At 37.0% G+C, this 18381-nt stretch overlaps 1 protein-coding gene across 5 annotated transcripts in view; it reads left to right on the top strand.

Annotated features, from left to right (window-relative positions):
* Positions 1-18381, top strand: part of TRDMT1 (tRNA aspartic acid methyltransferase 1) — a 53419-nt gene that overhangs the window by 12108 nt on the left and 22930 nt on the right. For 3 of the 5 annotated variants that reach the window (XM_020881279.2, XM_070472114.1, XM_020881284.2), the window contains exon 2: positions 10104-10213. In XM_020881279.2, coding sequence (XP_020736938.2) covers positions 10104-10213 — 110 coding nt within the window. Of the gene's footprint in view, positions 1-9881; positions 9915-10103; positions 10214-12632; positions 12695-18381 lie in introns of those variants that run through there. The other 2 variants (XM_070472113.1, XM_020881286.2) reach the window with 2 other exon arrangements.

Genomic DNA, 18381 nt, shown 5'->3' with positions numbered 1-18381 from the left:
TTTGTTAACTTTTGATATTTAATGGTTGTGTAACATTCCATTTTATGGAATTTCCACAATTAGCTTGCTTGTAATTTTCATCATTATAAATAACATGCCATTGATACATCATGTGCGTCTTTTCTCTACATGTCTGTTATGTGTTAGTTTCCTGTTGCTGCTGTAACAGTTGACCGTAAACTTAATGGCTTAAAGCAACACAGATATATTCTCTTACAGCTCTGGAGGTCAGCTGTCTTAACATCAAGGTGTTGCCAGGGCTGGTTCCTTCTGGAGGTCAGATGTCTTAACATCAAGGTGTTGCCAGGGCTGGTTCCTTCTGGAGGCCCTAGGAGAGAATCTCCTTTCTGGCCTTTTCCAGTGTTTGTAGGTCACCTGCATTTGGCTCATGACCCGTTCCTCCATCTTCAGAGCCAGAAGTGTAGCATCTTCACATCTTTCTCCCTGTCCTCTGCTTCCCTCATCACATCTTCTTCTCTGGCTCTAACCATCTTTCATCCTTCTTGTGATTATACTGGGTCTATCACTATAACCCAGGATAATCTTCTCTTGATCCTTGATCATATCTGCAAAGTCTCCATTGCCATGTAAGGTAACATTTCACAAGCTTCAGAGATTAGGATGTGGACATCTTTGAGGGGTCTTTATTCTATCTGTCATACCTTAGGGTATGTGCCCAAGTATGAAATTGGTAAGTTCAAAGCAGTGTTTAGACTTTAGATACATACTACCAAACTCCTAAAACATTGAATCCTTAATTGATGTTCACATCTGCAGTGAGAATTCCTATCACACCTATATATACATATGTATATATATAACATTGGCTATTCTTATTTTTATAAGTCTTTGTACTTTTGATAATAATAGTAGCAAACATTTATTGACTGACCACTGTATGGTGAGCACAGATGTAAGAATCTTCTAGGTATTAAGTAATTTAATCCTCAGCCAACTATGATGTAGGTACTTTATTGTCTCTGTTTTACAGGTAAAGACATTGAGGTCATGAATTTGTTTAAGTCACATAGTTGGAAATAGTGAAGCTAAAATTCAAATGCAGGCAACGAACTAACTAGGTATCATATTCTAAATCTTTTCTTGGACTATGTGAACAGACACATGTATGCACATACATAGATTTTGAATAAAAGATCTCTTAGGGTATGCCTGTGACAGTCTTGATTATAAAAAATAATGATAGCTAATATTTGTTGAGTACTTTGTGGCTTAGTGAAAAAGGTTTGCATACAGTCAGGAGGAGTATGGAGGAGGAAAATGAGCAATGAAGTTAATTGAAATGCATTTTCCTCTGAGGTCTTAGGACTAGCCTGTGCTTTCTAGTCTAGTGCAGAGTTGTAAAACTTCAGTCCAGTTCAGTCGCTCAGTCTTGTCTGACTCTTTGCAACCCCATGAACTGCAGCACGTCAGGCTTCCCTGTCCATTACCGACTCCTGGAGCCTACTCAAACTCACATCCATCATGTTGGTGATGTCATCCAACCAGCTCATCCTCTGTCGTCCCCTTCTCCTCCCTCCTTCAATCTTTCCCAGCATCAGGATCTTTTCCAATGAGTCTGTTCTTCACAGCAGGTGGCCAAAGTATTGAAACTTCAGCCTCAGAATCATCTTTCCAGTGAATATTCAGGACTGATTTCCCCCACGATTGACTGGTTGGATCTTCTTGCAGCCCAGGGGACTCTCAAGCGTCTTCTCCAACACCACAGTTCAAAAGCATTAATTCTTTGACGCTCAGTGTTCTCGAGAGTCCAACTCTCACATCCATACATGACTACTGGAAAAACCATAGCTTGGACTAGATGGATCTTTGTTGGCAAAGTAATGTCTCTGCTTTTTAATATGCTGTCTAAGTTGGTCATAGCTTTTCTTCCAAGAGCAAGCATCTTAATTTCATGGCTGCAGTCACCATTCACAGTTATTTTGGAGCCCCCCAAAATAAAGTCTATTACTATTTCCATTGTTTCCCATCTATTTGCCATGACCTGATGGGACCAGTGCCATGATTTTAGTTTTCTGAATGTTGAGCTTTAAGCCAAATTTTTCACTCTCCTCCTTCACTTTCATCAAGAGGCTCTTTAGTTCTTCTCTTTCTGCCATAAAGCAAAGAAGGACTCAGGATGGCAGGAGAGGAGTTTTGATCTTGGGGATCTTTATGGATAACATAATCACACTTTTACAACAAGCCTTTGTTTTTTCGTTCTCAACTAACTAGATACAGGGTACTGATGCTTATGTTATCTGCAATTTCTCCATTTACTTGATCAGAATGAATATGTCAGAAATTGTCATCTTTTAAATTGTGAGAAAGCATCACCAAAAACATGAACAATTCATAGACGTTCATTCACTCACAGCAAATTTATGTAAAATAGTCTTTGTTGTTTAAATCTGTAATAGGCTTTGTTACATGTGTTTATTTAAATAAAATGTGTTTTTAAACATGGTTGTGGCTTTAAAGAGTTTAAGGTGAGGGTCTTAGATGTCATTGGGGAAAAAGGAGAAGACAGATTTCTATCCCTTGAATTCCGTTAAGTATTTAAATAGGTGGGCTTCCCAGGTGGCTCAGTGGTAAAGAATCTGCCCGCCAATGCAGGAGACTCAGGTTCCATCTCTGGGTGAGGAAGATTCCCTGGAGAAGGAAATGGCAACCCACTCTAGTATTCTTGCCTGGGAAGTCTCTTGGACCGAGGAGCCTGGCGTGCTACAGTCCATGGGCTCGCAGAGTCAGACACAACTTAGTGACTAAAGAACAACAACAATATTTAAATAGCTTTCAACTCATTATATTTGGTGCCATATGTTGATCTTTTAAAAACTATCTCAGTCAGTTTAATTCTTGTTGTTTTTTATTCTTTTGACTATTGTGTTGGTGGGATAAAATAATACATTGAGTTATAACTGTTTGCTGGTGTGTGGGGGGGTGGGGTGGGGTGTGTGTGTTTTGAGAATGTAGCTAGTGTATAAGAATATACACTTGTCTGTTCTTGAAATTTACTTTTCTTTTGGTTTTTCAGGGTTATAACCAAGAGAAATATTGATTTCTTTTTTTCAAGACAAAAAGGTTTTTGTTTGCTTTTTACTGATGATAAGTAAGTAAGTGTTAGTTGCTCAGTCATGCCTGACTCTTTGCGTCCCCACGGACTGCAGCCCATCAGGCTCTTCTGTCCATGAGATTTTCCAGGCAAGGATACTGGAGTGGGTTGCCATTTCCTTTTCCAGGTGATCTTCCCAACCCAGGGATTGAACCCAGGTCTCTTGCACTGCAGGCAGATTCTTTACTGATTTAGCTACAAGGGAAGCCCATTATAAAATATAAAATATTTTACTGATTATAAAATACTACATTATTATTGTAAAATAAAATCCCACAAATAATCCAAGAAAGTTTAAAGGAAGAGGTAAGAATCAGCCCAGAATTACACATCTGCCATCAAGATATAGCTCCATTGACAGCTGGCTTTTTTTTTTTTTTGCTTAACTTGTACACATACACTTTATATTTACCTCAGTGTGATCATCTCTGTGCCGTATATGTTGTTGCACATGGCATTATTTCATTCCTTTTTATGGCTAGGTAACAGTCCATTGTATGTATGCACCTCATTTTCATCCATTCATCTGTCAGCGGCCTTTAGGTTGTTGCCATGTCTTGGCTGTTGTGAATAGTGCTGCTATGAACATAGGGGTGCATGGATCTTTTTAAATTATAGTTTTGTGTGGATATATGCCCAGGAGTGGGATTGCTGTATCTTATGGCAAATTCTTATTTTTAGCTTTGAGGAACCTCCATACTGTTTTTCAACAGTGAATGTACCAGCTTACATTCCCACCAACAGTGTAGGATGGTTCCTTTTTTGCTACATCCTCTCCAGCATTTGTTATTTGTAGACTTTTTAGTGATGGCCATTCTGACCAGTGTGAAGTTGTTACCTCCTTGTAGTTTTGAATAGTATTTCTCTAATAATCAGTGACGTTGAGCACCTTTTCATGTGCTTGTTGGCCATCTTTATTTCTCCTTCATGGCAAATAGATGGGGGGAAAGTGGAAACAATGGCAGATTTTATTTTCTTGGGCTCCAGAATCACTGTGGATGGTGACTGCATCCATGAAATTAAAAGGGGCTTGCTCCTTGGAAGAAAAGTTATGAAAACCTAGACAGCATATTAAAAAACAGAGATCATCTTGCAGACAAAGGTCAGTATAGTCAATGGTTTTTTTCAATAGTTATGTATGGTTGTGAGAGTTGGACCATAAAGAAGGCTGAGCACCAAAAAATTGATGCTTTCAAATTGTGGTGCTGGAGAAGACTCTTACAAGTCCCTTAGACAGCAAGGAGATCAATCCAGTCAATCCTAAAGGAAATCAACCCTGAATATTCATTGGAAGGACTGATCCTGAAGCTCCAGTACTTTGGCCACCTGATTAGAAGTGACTCATTGGAAAAGACTCTGATGCTTGGAAAGATTGAAGGCAGGACAAAAATGGGGTGATGGAGGATGAGATGGTTGGATGGCATCTCTGACTCAATGGATATGAGTTTGAGAAAACTCCAGGAGATAATGAAGGACATGGAAGTCTGGTGTGCTGCAGTCTGTGGGGTTTCAAAGAGTCAGACGTGATTTAGCGACTGAACAACATCAACAATGTCTTCTTTGGAGAAATATCTATTTAGTTCTGCCTATTTTTCAGTTGGGTGTTTTGATTTTTGTTGTTGAGTTGTATGAGCTGATTGTATATTTTGGAAATTAAGCCCTTGTTGGTTGCAGATATTTTCTCCCACTCCATAGGTTGTCTTACATTTGTTTTGCTTATGGTTTCCTTTGCTGTGCAAAAGCTTATATGTTTGATTAGGTCCTGTTTGTTTATTTTTGCTTTTATTTCAGTTGCTTTGAGAGACTGACCTAAAAAAAATTGGTATGGTTTATGTCAGAGAATGTTTTGCTTATGTTTTCTTTTAGGAGTTTTATAGTGTCATGCTTTATGTTTAAGTCTTTAAGCCATTTTGGATTTATTTTTGTGTATGGTGTGAGGATGTTCTAACTTTATTGATTTACATGTGGCCATTGAACTTTCCCAACACCATTTGCTGACTTTTCCCTGTTCTATATTCTATATTCTTGACTCCTTTGTCAAAGGTTAATTGACATACGTGTGTGGGTTTATGTCTGGGCTTTTACTCTGTTACATTATCCATCTGTCTGTTTTTATGCCAGTACCATTTTGATTACTGTAGCTTTGTAGTATCATCCAAAGTCTAGGAGGGTTTTGCCATCTGCTTTGTTCTTTTTCCTCAGGATTGCTTTGGCGATTCTGGGTCTTCTATGGTTCCATATACATTTTAGGATTATTTTTTCCAGTTATGTGAAAAATGTCATGGGTAATAGATTGCTTTGGGTACGATGGCCATTTTCATGATGCTAATTCTTCCAATCCAAGAGCATGGAGTATCTTTCCATTTCTTTGAATCCTGTTCTTTTTTGTTCATTATAGTTCTCAGCATATAAGTTTTTAATCAGGTTTATTCCTACGTTTATTTAATTTTTTGGTATGATTTTTAAAGGAATTTTTTTTGCATTCCTTTTTTGATATTTCATTGTTAGTATAAAGAAATCCAACCTATTGTGATATTTGAAGTGCAAGAATCTTTAAAAAGAAGTAGGAAATATACTTTGGCAATCATTTTAAATTCAGAATCCTTGCATATCTGTTTTTGCTGAATACTTTTTAGTTTTAGTTAAGCTTGACTTTGAATGAAAAGAAATAGACGTTTGATGTATTCAATTGATCTTCCATTTCACAACTAGATGTCAGTGTTAACATACCTGATTATGTTTCAGGTTGATTATAATGAGGTAATTCAAGAATTACTCACCTATATGAGATATAGTTTAGACAAAAATGATAAGGAAAAGAAGAAAAGCAATTTTCCTTGTTTCAAAGGAGGCCAGTTAATTTTATATTTACATTCTAAAATGTTTTTTCCCCACATTAACTATGTATGAACAATTAAACTTTTTGATTTATTTGGTTAGGAAAGGCAGGTGGAGTGTGTACTTATACCTTTTACTGCCAACAACCAGAGGTTCTTCCTTCCAGCTTTTCCAGAAAGTATGATCAGAAGAGGGAGGAAAATAATCACTATTCAAGCGTGGTGTGTATATGTGTTTCTTGCCCACTTACTAAGAAACATGTTTAAGAGCAGGAATTATGCATGTAATTCCAGTGACATGTGTAACATTTCACTTCAAAGTCTCATAACTAAATATGCCTTTTTTTAACTTTAAGACTCATGTAAATGGGAATATGATACCCCTTATCCTTTCCTTGTAGATCTAATCTGACAATTTTTAAAAATAATTTATGCTTTGTTCATCTAATTATACAGTGTCTCACCTTTTTTTAAAATCTATGCTTCCTGTTAATATTAACAAATATGCAATCCATAATAAACCAGAAATATCATGAATAAAATCCAGGTAAAGCGATAGATCAAAATACTGAAAACACATCCTTCCTTTCTACTTTCCCAGAATATCCCCAACTCTCTTCCCTCTGAGAATTACTACTCTTGGACCACTTAAAGTGATGGGGCTCCCTTAGGAAAAATCTACTGCATTATATTTGTTTGGATTTTTAAAACATTTTCAAAATCTGTATATGCAGCTTAACAAAGATTTTTGAAGGCTATAGATTTAAAGTATACAGTAAGAAATACCAAGACAACTTGTCTTTGGAACTCAGTTTAAGGTTTTGGTAGAATTGAAAGGCTTGGTTTTTAAGAGTATTATTTAAATAGTTTAACTTTTTCCTTAACACACTCATGCTGCTGCTGCTGAGTCACTTCAGTTGTGTCCGACTCTGTGCAGCCACATAGACGGCAGCCCACCAGGCTCCCCCGTCCCTGGGATTCTCCAGGCAAGAACACTGGAGTGGGTTGCCATTTCTTTCTCCAGTGCATGAAAGTGAAAAGTGAAGTTGCTCAGTCATGTCCGACTCTTAGTGAACCCGTGGACTGCAGCCCACCAGGCTCCTCCATCCATGGGATTTTCCAGGCAAGAGGACTGGAGTGGGGTGCCATTGCCTTCTCTGTAACACACTCATACCTCAAAACAATTCTGTTTTGAAAAGGTAGGGTGAACTAGTGTCAGGAAGATCTTAGTATGTTTATTTTTCATCATGGAAATAACTTTCTAGGTCATGTGGTAGATCCTAATTTTATTACAGTCTAAAATATGTGCACACAGTGCATTTGTTTATTGACTTTAAAAATCTATCGTTTTCTGAGACAAAATTTTTGGTTCATCAGTTTTTGTATCATCACATAAAACATGCATTTGGCAGTTGTTTTTTGTCAGTTTTTATGTCTTCCGGGCACATAATACAAGAACATAAAATTAATTATTGATTGTGGTACAGATTTGGCACATCACTGTGGGTTTTCAGTCAGCCTGTAAAAAGAGAAAAATCACATCAACTAACTCCAGGCAGTCCCAGCTTGCTGTATATATAATAGAAATGCAAGCAGGCGGCATCATGCTAATTACAACACTTCCTGTTTAGTAACACAGAGGAATAGTTCAATGAAATTTACTTAATTCCGAGCTCTCTTACAATGATTAGTAGTTGCTTAGTTCTTAACCTTGATTATAAGGTTTGTGATTTTGCAAATTGATTCTTACATACTAATTTTTGTTATTTGTTTAAAAGCCGCCTTCATTTATGTTTCAAGATCTCTCTGATACCTTTGACAGAGATATAATTTAGAACTTAAATTTACTTTATACGAAGGCAGATAAACTAATTATTGGATTTAAACTCAGTCAGAGGCAGCTGTGTATGATATTACTAACTGGACCGTGAAGCTTCCAGTGACCTATATACAAGGCAGCAGAGTACCTAGAGGGAGTTGGTCCTAGCCCAGGTTCCTGAGCCTGGTAGTAGACGTGTAGTAAATACATACTCGGATGCATTTACCCCCTTGTTTCTCTCTGGCATCATCTTTCTTAGGCGTCAGTATAGTGTTGAGATTGTTTCTGAGTGTCTGTTTGCTTCCTCTTTGCCCCATCTTCTGTGATCTGGTTTTTATTTCCAGGTCTTTATTACATGTGGCCTAGCACCTCACATCCTAATGTTTTTCTCTTTCGTGTTTTGATCTTTGGGCTGCCAAATTTAACTATTAAAAGAAATGGTTATTAAACAAATAGCTATTTGGAGCTACTATTTAACTTTGTAATACTTTGATGATTTTCCTAAGACCTCTCAAATACTTTTATTTCAAGAACTCTTCACATTTTCTACTGATTTGGGGCAGGGTTTACACATAATTGGGTTTGTATGTGTTTTGATAAAGAAGTGCAAAAAGGGTGGTAATTGCAAAATACAACAGCAGTTACAAATTTTGACTGCTATTTTAAGACTGTACCAAAATTCTCTGAATCTGAAAGCATTATGAAAACATCTTTCTTCAGCAGCAATGAAGGAAGACATACCCTTGCAATTATTTCTTTTGTTCTTCTTATGTTCTCTGCTGATCTGTCAACATTTTTAATTTTTGGTCTGTGAAATTTTTATATTGGACACAAATTAATTTTTCTTTTTTTTTCCATTTATTTTATAGTTGGAGGCTAATTACTTTACATCATTACAGTAGTTTTTGTCATACATTGAAATGAATTAGCCATGGATTTACATGTATTCCCAATCCCGGTCCCCCCTCCCACCTCCCTCTCCACCCGATCCCTCTGGGTCTTCCCAGTGCACCAGGCCCAAGCACTTGTCTCATGCACCCAACCTGGACTGTGTGATCTGTTTCACCCTTGATAATATACATGTTTCAATGCTGTTCTCCCGAAACATCCCACCCTTGCCTTCTCCCAGAGTCCACAAGACTGTTCTATACATCTGAGTCTCTTTTTCTGTTTTGCATATAGGGTTATCGTTACCATCTTTCTAAATTCCGTATATATGCGTTAGTATACTGTAATGGTCTTTATCTTTCTGGCTTACTTCACTCTGTATAATGGGCTCCAGTTTCATCTATCTCATTAGAACTGATTCAAATGAATTCTTTTTAATGGCTGAGTAATATTCCATGGTGTATATGTACCACAGCTTCCTCATCCATTCGTCTGCTGATGGGCATCTAGGTTGCTTCCATGACCTGGCTATTATAAACAGTGCTGCGATGAACATTGGGGTGCATGTGTCTCTTTCAGATCTGGTTTCCTTGGTGTGTATGCCCAGAAGTGGGATTGCTGGGTCATATGGCAGTTCTATTTCCAGCTTTTTAAGAAATCTCCACACTGTTTTCCATAGTGGCTGTACTAATTTGCATTCCCACCAACAGTGTAAGAGGGTTCCCTTTTCTCCACACCCTCTCCAGCATTTATTGCTTGTAGACTTTTGGATAGCAGCCATCCTGACTGGCGTATAATGGTACCTCATTGTGGTTTTGATTTGCATTTCTCTGATAATGAGTGATGTTGAGCATCTTTTTTTAATTTTTTAATTTTTCATTCCATTTAAAAACTTACCTAAGCCTTCAAGGAATGAATTCTGTGATATGTAAGTTACATGTGAATAAAGCTATTAAAAAAAATTTTACCTGAAACTTCCCAAAACTTACCTAAAAGCATTTCCAGTGGTAGTGGGAAGCAGAATTGTATTAATGTTAGAAGATGAGGAACAAATTGTAGTTAATTTCTAAATTTCCAAGCCATAGGACTTTTAAGAATATCTTTCACTTTTATGTGTTTGGTTTAATTTAGGAAAACTTTCCATTTGACTCATAAATGTATACCTTAAAAGAGGAAGGAAAGCAAATATGAGAGATAATGATTAAAACATTTGTCTTATTTTTAGCACCAGAATGTTGTTGAGAGAGATGAACCAGAGGTACGTAAATATTCCACTTCCCACCTAGTTCTTCCTGGCTTTGTTGTCGACTGACAACCTGAGATCTGACTAGATAATTGAGGAAGTGAGGAAATGTACTACAAAATTCTGTGATTTTAGCTCTTTTCTACAATGAACAAATTGATGTTAAGGACTTGACATTCTAAGATATTCCATTTATCATTACAGAAAGCTGTGTACCTGCACAAGTGGTGGCCGCTGTTGATGTAAACACTGTTGCTAACGAAGTGTACAAGTATAATTTTCCTCACACACAGTTACTGGCCAGGACAATTGAAGTGAGTAACAGTTATTATTGTTTTAGTAAGTATATAGCAAGTAAAAATGTGATTGAGGAATACTGCAAGATACTGATTTGTGGTGTCTTCATTTGCAGATAAGTCATATGTAAATGAAAAGGTTTAGAAGAGAATTAAATTTATATTTTTTAATTTTTTCAGAAGGTAGCATGTTATTTTTTTTCTTTTTTCCTTTTTAAAAATTTCTAGCTTTAGAGAGATACAATCAGTAATTTGGTCTTGAAAGAATTGAAATGTAAGCATATACTCTACATCTAAATGTTTAGTTTTATAATGATATTAAACTTGGCTTAATTCTTAACTTTTAAGCAGTACTCAGGTACAATATATACATAGCAGGAGTGGAAAAAGAGAAGATGAAAAAAAAATCATTGGTTTTATTATTGGGTTGGCCAAAAAAGTTCATTCAGGTTTTTCTATAAAGGTGTAGGCAAAAACCAGAATGAACTTTTTGGCCAACCCAATACTTACTGAATGCTCAGTTCAGTTCAGTTGCTCAGTCATGTCCGACTCTGCGACGCTGTGAACCGCAGCACACCAGGCGTCCCTGCCCGTCACCAACTCGCGGAGTTTACTCAAACTCATGTCCATCGAGTCGGTGACGCCATCCAGCCATCTCATCCTCTGTCGTCTCCTTCTCCTCCTGCCCCCAATCCCTCCCAGCATCAGGGTCTTTTCCAATGAGTCAGCTCTTCGCATGAGGTGGCCAAAGTGTTGGAGTTCCAGCTTCAGCATCAGTCCTTCCAATGAACACCCAGGACTGATCTCCTTTAGGATGGACTGGTTGGATCTCGTTGCAGTCCAAGGGACTCAAGAGTCTTCTCCAACACCACAATTCAAAAGCATCAATTTTTTGGCGCTCCACTTTCTTCACAGTCCAACTCTCACATCCATACATGACCACTGGAAAAACCATAGCTTTGACTAGACGGACCTTTGTTGGCAATGTAATGTCTCTGCTTTTTATATGCTGTCTAGGTTGGCCATAACTTTCCTTCCAAGGAGTAAGCGTCTTTTAATTTCGTGGCTGCAATCACCATCTGCAGTGATTTCGGGGCCTAAAAAAGTAAAATCTGACACTGTTTCCACTGAAAGTTACCTTAAAAAAAATTTTTTTTAATTGAAGAATAATCACTTTACAATATGGTGTTGGTTTCTGCCATACACCAACATGGATCAGCAATAAGTATACGTATTTCCCTTCCCTCTTAAATCTCCCTCCCACCTCACTCCATCCCACTCCTCTAGGTTGTCACAGAGCCCCAGTTTGAGTTCCCTGAGTCACACTGTAATTCCACTGATTATCTATTTTACATATGGCAGTGTATATGTTTCCATAATACTCTCTTCTTGTTGAAGCCTGTTGAAGGTAAAGATAGTTTTTTGCTTGTGATGAACTCAGCAGAAGTATTTAATGCGTTATTACTTTCAAAATACAGTGTAGTATGAAATTGTGTTTTTGCTCCCAGTTTTATGTTGTGAAAATTTTTACACATATTTCTCCTGAAACTGTAATTTATATGCAAGAAACTGCACTCTTTGTGTATAGTTTGAGTTTTGACCAATGTCCATGGGGTCACAAGAGTCAGACAAGACTGAGCACACACATTCATACAACCGAGTCACCACAATTGAGACTTTGGAACGTCCATTACCCTAAAAGGTTCCTAAGTGTCAGTCTCTGACCCCAGCCCTAGGCAACCACTGATCTGCTTTCAGTCATTACAAATTAAATATTCTATTTCTAGTATACCATAAGTAAAATCATGAGTGTAGTTTTTTGTGTGACTTCTTTTGTTTAGTGTAATGTTTTTGCGTTGTATCAATCAGTAGTTGCCTTTTCATTATTGTTCCCTGATATTCTGTATGTACAGGTATTTGTGGAAATTTCATATTGCAAAATGTGTATCCATTCACATGTTTGAAGTTTAGATTGTTTCCAGTTTTTGACTGTTATAAAAAGTTTGCTGTGAAGATCCATGTAGAAGTTTTTGTGTAGACTTTTTTTTTTTTCTTGTGGGTAAATACCTAGGAGTAGAATTGCTGAAGTGTATGATAGACTTTAATTTTATGAGAAAATGCCAACTGTTTTACATAGTGTTCATACCATTTTTTAGTCACACAGTCAGTGTTTAAGTCTTTAAGTTATTTTGCATCTTTACCAAAAGTTGCTCTGGTCAATCTTTTAAATTTTAGCCACTCTTGTGAGCATACAGTGATATTGTGATTTTAATTTGCATTTTCCTAGTGACTAATAATGTTGAGTACTTTTTCATGTGATCATTGGCCATTTCTATGTCTTCTTTGATGAAATTTCTTTTCTATTTTTTTTTTTTGTTGTTGTTTTTTTATTGTTTGGTATGTTTGTACTTTACAGAAGGAAAGTATTTACAGAAGGAAAGTAAGTCTCAGAATTTACTCCCTCCAGACAGAAGCAAAAGTCTCACAAATTTTATTTAAGTAAGATATAATTCATTATACCATGAAGTCTACCACTCTAAAGTGTACATTCTTAGCATTTTTCTTTTTTCATTTACTGACAAAGTTGTGTAAGGATTACCACTTTCTAATTCTAGAATGTTCTCATCCCCGTAAAAAGTAATCTGGTACCCATTAGCAGTGACTCCCCATTTCTCCTTCCCTCCAGGCCCTGGCAACCACTAATCTACTTTCTGCCTCTATGGATTTGACTTTTCTAGACATTTCTATAAATGGGATCATATAATATGTGGCCCTTTTTTGTCTGGGTTCTTGCACTTAGCATGTTTCCATACAGACGTGTTGTAGCATGTGTCAGGGCTTCATTTCTCTTAATGGCTGAATAATATTCCATGACATGGATGTACCACATTTTGTGTATCCAACAGGTTTGTTTTAAGCTTTCTTTTAGCTGGATATGAAATAGGGCCATTTCCTGGCTCTGGGATTGGGTATTCACAAGGTAAAAGTCATCTGTTTATGTGTTGAAGACCATCTGTCACTGATACTGAGAAGAGAATATTTTTCTCCACGAGCCTCATCGAGAGAAGTGCTATGGGTATAACATCATCCTTCCAGTAACTGGTAGCAGTGCACTTCATGAACATCATGGCAAACTGCACTAAGTCTACCAGTCTCATCCTGGACGTAGGGCAGAAGTAAATACAGGGTCAGGAGAAACATATCTGCTAAAAAGTAACTGAATTGACTCATATGTAGGCAATCTGCATTTATGTTCCAAAATTTCTGTGACATAGATTATGATAGCAAAATTTATTTTATTAAAAAAAAATGGATCTAAGTTTAATGTAAGTATTTAAAAGTTGATGCAGCCAAATGTCCCAATTCAGTAAGGGTTTTCTCCCACTGAACAAAATATGAAACAACAACGAAATCTCAGTAAAGCACCCATTACGTTTGATGACTTAACCTTTTTTTTCTTTTTTACCTTCTAAGGGAAACTGTGAGACACTTTATGAATTTGGGGTTCCCAACTACATGCCAGAAGAAATTTGGGGGCATTTAGAATAATATATATGTAGCCATTTTTCTAGTGATAGCTCTATTTCAGTACTAGTTTTAATAGATGATAATAAATCATATTATCTGCATATGAAATTAGAATACTAGGGAGAGGAAAGAATGGAGATAGGTACCTCCCGCTCATTTGAGAGGAGAGAGTCAGTTCATTAAAACGATGTCTATGAGAAAGAAGACAATGTGCCTTCCTACAGCTGTTAGTCTCTTCTTGGATGTTCTCTTCAGCCCTCTTCTGTAATGGAAAGAGTGTGTCATGTCCAGAGCAAATGTATCAGAAGTACATGGAGGGTCATGCTTAAAAAGCAGTTGGAAGTTTAATGGAGAACTTAGGAGTAATGAGAGACTGAAGAGATTTTAAGCTTCATAAGCAGGAGGAGAAGGGGACGACAGAGGATGAGATGGTTGGATGGCATCACCGACTCAATGGATATGAGTTTGAGTAAACTCCAGGAGTTGGTGATGGACAGAGAGGCCTGGTGTGCTGCAGTCCATGGGGTTGCAAAGAGTGAGCCGTGACTGAGTGACTGAACTGAACTGAACTGAAAACAACATATTCTGATCATCTGAAACTTGAGAACATTGACTTCATGCAAGTTATTGAGCCCTTAGAGGAACACAGATATGACTGAGAACTAGTCTTTACCTGGAGAAACTTACAGCTTAGTGCAGAAGTTGAACTTGTGAACAGTTTTGGGGGGGACCTCTGATTGAATCTGGCAAAGACAAGATATTTCTATTCTAAAATTATATTTCTTTTCCTAATAGAAATAAGAAGAGAAAAGAGGGGATGGGAAACCATTATGAATGAAAATAGGATTTAAACAGAAACCAAAACAAAAAAGAAAACTGAGAAAAATAATGTCAGATGTAGTGGCAATAAGACACAGTGAATCAAGATGGCAAAATTGCATTCGGATCTCTCTGTGTCTCATACAGCTTTGAGAAGGACAAGGGAAGAGACAAAGCAGACCCAGCAATTGTTTGTTCAAAGTGAGGAGAAGAGACATTAAAAATTCCAAATCAGTGGGCTGAAAACATCACTGCAGGCTCTGCGGACTTCTTGCTCATCCTAAATGTGAGAACATGGATTAAGGACAGGGGCATGGTCTTGAGCTAGAGAGCTTTGTGGGTTCTTCTCAGAAACTGCAGTGACAAAGTACCTGCTCTCTCGTTCACCTGTTTAGCAAATTTCTAGACTCAAGCGATCTCCATTAAAGTATATATATATATATATTTTTTATATATTAGTAATTAGAAAGGAGCCTTTGAGGCTATGCTGATATAGTACATTTTGAAGGAAGAAAATAACATAAACAAGCAGAATATTTACAGAAAAATTGTATTAAGAAGCAGAAGAAAATTACAAACACACATCTCTATTAGTTTGCCCTTAAATAAAACTTGATATCTTTAAGAACTCAAATAAATGTATTGTTGTTCAGTCACAGTCATGTCCAATTCTTTGCAACCCCATGGACTGTAGTATGCCAGGCTTCCCTGTCTTTCACCATCTCCTAGAGTTTGAATCAGTGGTGCCATCCAATCATTTCTTCCTCTGTCGTCCTCTTCTCCTCCTGCCTTCAATCTTTCACAGCATAATGGTCTTTTCTAAGTCGGCTCTTTGCTTCAGGTGGCCGACATATTGGAGCTTCCTTCAAAAACAACAATAAGACAATAAATTTGAAAACTATCAGTGGTCTGGGAAGAAGAAAAAAAGATGAGAAAAATAAAACCATTATAAAAATAAAAGTCATGTCAGAGTGGCAAACAGAAGACAGCAAAACAAATGGGACAAAACATCAACAGACGTAAATGAAAAACATTCCTGAAATAAAACCTCCAAGAATTCATGAACTGTATTACCTGTGAGCCCTTACTGAAAAAATGGTTCAGCCACTTAATCTAACTAAGCAAGAGGTGAATCAGAGTGGAAAACCCAGAAATAAAGCTGCCATGTTAGGAAAGAAATTATGGTCAGGAAGCAAGGTGAGAGTGTTATAAATCTTTGCAGTATAAAAATACTATAATTGGAGTAGGAAGGGAAAGTAAGACTCAAGAAATATGTCTATTCTTTGAAAGATAAACGAAGCTGTAGATTTTTAGGACATTATTTCATGTTGTTGTCAGGAGCTCAGCTGAGCTGTCAGGGATCAAGAGTAGCTGATTAAAGCAACAGGGCAACAGTGAAAGAGTGAAGCCTTAATTACTTGCTGTAGAGAAAATGCCCTGCCCCAGTTCTGTTTCCCTAGGGTACAGCACCCTGCTGGGAAGTTGAGTGGATCAGCAGACATGGGAGTCAGCTAACAGTTGAGGGAGCCCCTGGTATTGGGGGAGAGAGTGCGATTTGCTGGGTATCGTCATAGCAAGAGAATTATCTTCAAGGGCTTCTCCTCCTCCCAGAAGGAGGCCTTGGCAGAAATAGATGGCGGGTGAAGAGGACTCTGTGCCCACAGATGGAGAGACCTTGGAATGCAAATATGTGAAGAGCATGACTTTCCAGGGGGCCTGAGACCTTGCACTTCCTCTCAGAGACTGCCAGGCACTGGCCTTGCTCCAGGTCTGGAGTGGGGAGGATGACTTTCCCCAGCACCTGCTGGGTGAGGCCTTTGTCGTGACCTGGGGTCAGGCCTGAAAAGTGCATGTAGGTTTTTAACCAAGAATAGGACAGTTACAAAGATAATTAGTAATAAAACTAAAATCTGGCATTTATCTAGATAGGAGATGGAAAATTACTAGTTACTGCAGTATAAACATGTGAGCTGAAAACTTGCTGGATTTGTTCATTGTTGTATTCCCAAACATATCACAGTGCTTAGCGTATTATAGATACTCTGAAATATTGGTGGGTTAGATTATGAACTTTGGCTAATGAACTACATATTGTGCCTAAAAAATGGGAAAATGCCAGGCATAACAGGTATTTCAGAACTGATATAAGATAAGATCTGTCTAAAGGCAAAAAGTATTTATGAGTCATAGAAAATTGCTTTATAATGGGGATTAATACAATGATCAAGAAAGTTCTGTTCTTGAACAAAACATGTAATTTTGAACAAATTATTCATGAACAAAACATCATAGTTCATAGGGCAGAAAATAGTATGAAATATCCACTCAGTAAGTTTTTATTAAAGATTTACGATGTGCCACAATATTTTAGTTCTCTTTAGATTAGCAATAAATTCACTAAAACAGTCAAAAGTTGTTGTTTACTAATCTACCAAGTTCTTCCTAAAGTTTAAATGAAAATTAAGTGTAAGAATGACCAGGAAGCTTTTTGAGAAGAGAAGTAATAAAACAAGTAGTGTGACAAAGTTGCTTATCAACACTCGAAAAATGAAGTCAGTGCATGAAGTTGATCTAATGTTTTCCGAAAGCAAGCATTTTTTTTTTAAACTTGAATGCTCTGGTTATGAGAAAAGAATAGATTTCCATTTGTGTTATTATAAAATATCAAATTATTAAAGTTAATCCATGAATCTCTGTAACTACTTTCTTGAATCCTGTCACATACACTGACCTAGATTGCTAAGTTAAAGATAGTTGTGAATGGTTTGAGTGACTATGTTTTGCATAACTGCTCTGTCATTGGGGTTGTGCTATTTAAAAAAATCACCCTTTCCAAAAATCCTTTAAAATTGTAATTTTGTATGTCTAATAGGAGGTATTGGAGGTATTAACTGCTTACTTCTTTTAGATTCTAGTTAGGATGCTCCTAATGTTAAAAGTTGTTGTTTGGTTTTTATTTTAATTTTAGGAATTTAGCTTTAATCAGTCTACAGTCAGTTGTGAAGTCAATAAGTTGCTTTTCTTAATAGCCCTGTGCTAGCTAGCTGTGTAACTTAAGTACCTGTGATAATGGTCCTGCTCTGCCCCAGGTTTCTGACACACTGTGGAATGTGTGATTTTCAGATTGTTTTCTTTAGAGCTCTGGGTTCTAGAGGTGCTTTGGGGACTTTTCAATATTTAAACTTTTTTTTTTTAATTTAATGAAAGGGCAATGAGTGACAGACCTATTTATGAAGATAAGTCACAACACATTTCTAAGAAGTTCCAGTTCATGAAAAAAGCAGGAAAAGCTTTATTCTGAGTTCTGAAAAGAGTTAACTTGTTGAACACGTCAGTTGTCTGACAGCTAGGAATGTTGGGATACTGGGCTTGTTTTAAATTTCTGGCTGAGAGTATATGCTAACAGAGCCTAATGAGAATTGGCCAAACCCATGATTTTGTATTTCTCTGTATTTGTCTTCTGATACTGTATATAAAGGAGCAAAACAGTACATCTTAAAACTATTTAGCCCAGTAGGCATTGTTTTGGTTAATCTTGTTTTACAGAACCTCAAAAGATTATAAGGTTCTTTGACTGCACACAACTGTAAAACGGTATGCAGATATCTGAAAGTGGGACCCTTTTCTGTTTGGCGATATATTGACAGACACAGGAGAGAAGTGGTGACTAGTCAATACATCACATTTTCTAAATAAATAATAGAAAGGTGTTAATAATTCTCTAGATCTTTTGCTGAAATTAATTATGAAATAAAGTTCTCCATGTTTGATTCCTGAAATCACAGCAGTCTTAATTAGACTTGAGGTATCATAGAGGCATGAAATGCTTAGGATCTAAC

The sequence above is a fragment of the Odocoileus virginianus genome, chromosome 9, assembly GCF_023699985.2.
Source record: "Odocoileus virginianus isolate 20LAN1187 ecotype Illinois chromosome 9, Ovbor_1.2, whole genome shotgun sequence".
In the NCBI taxonomy this organism is placed as follows: Eukaryota; Metazoa; Chordata; class Mammalia; order Artiodactyla; family Cervidae; genus Odocoileus; species Odocoileus virginianus.
This window is presented reverse-complemented; position numbering and strand designations above follow the sequence as displayed.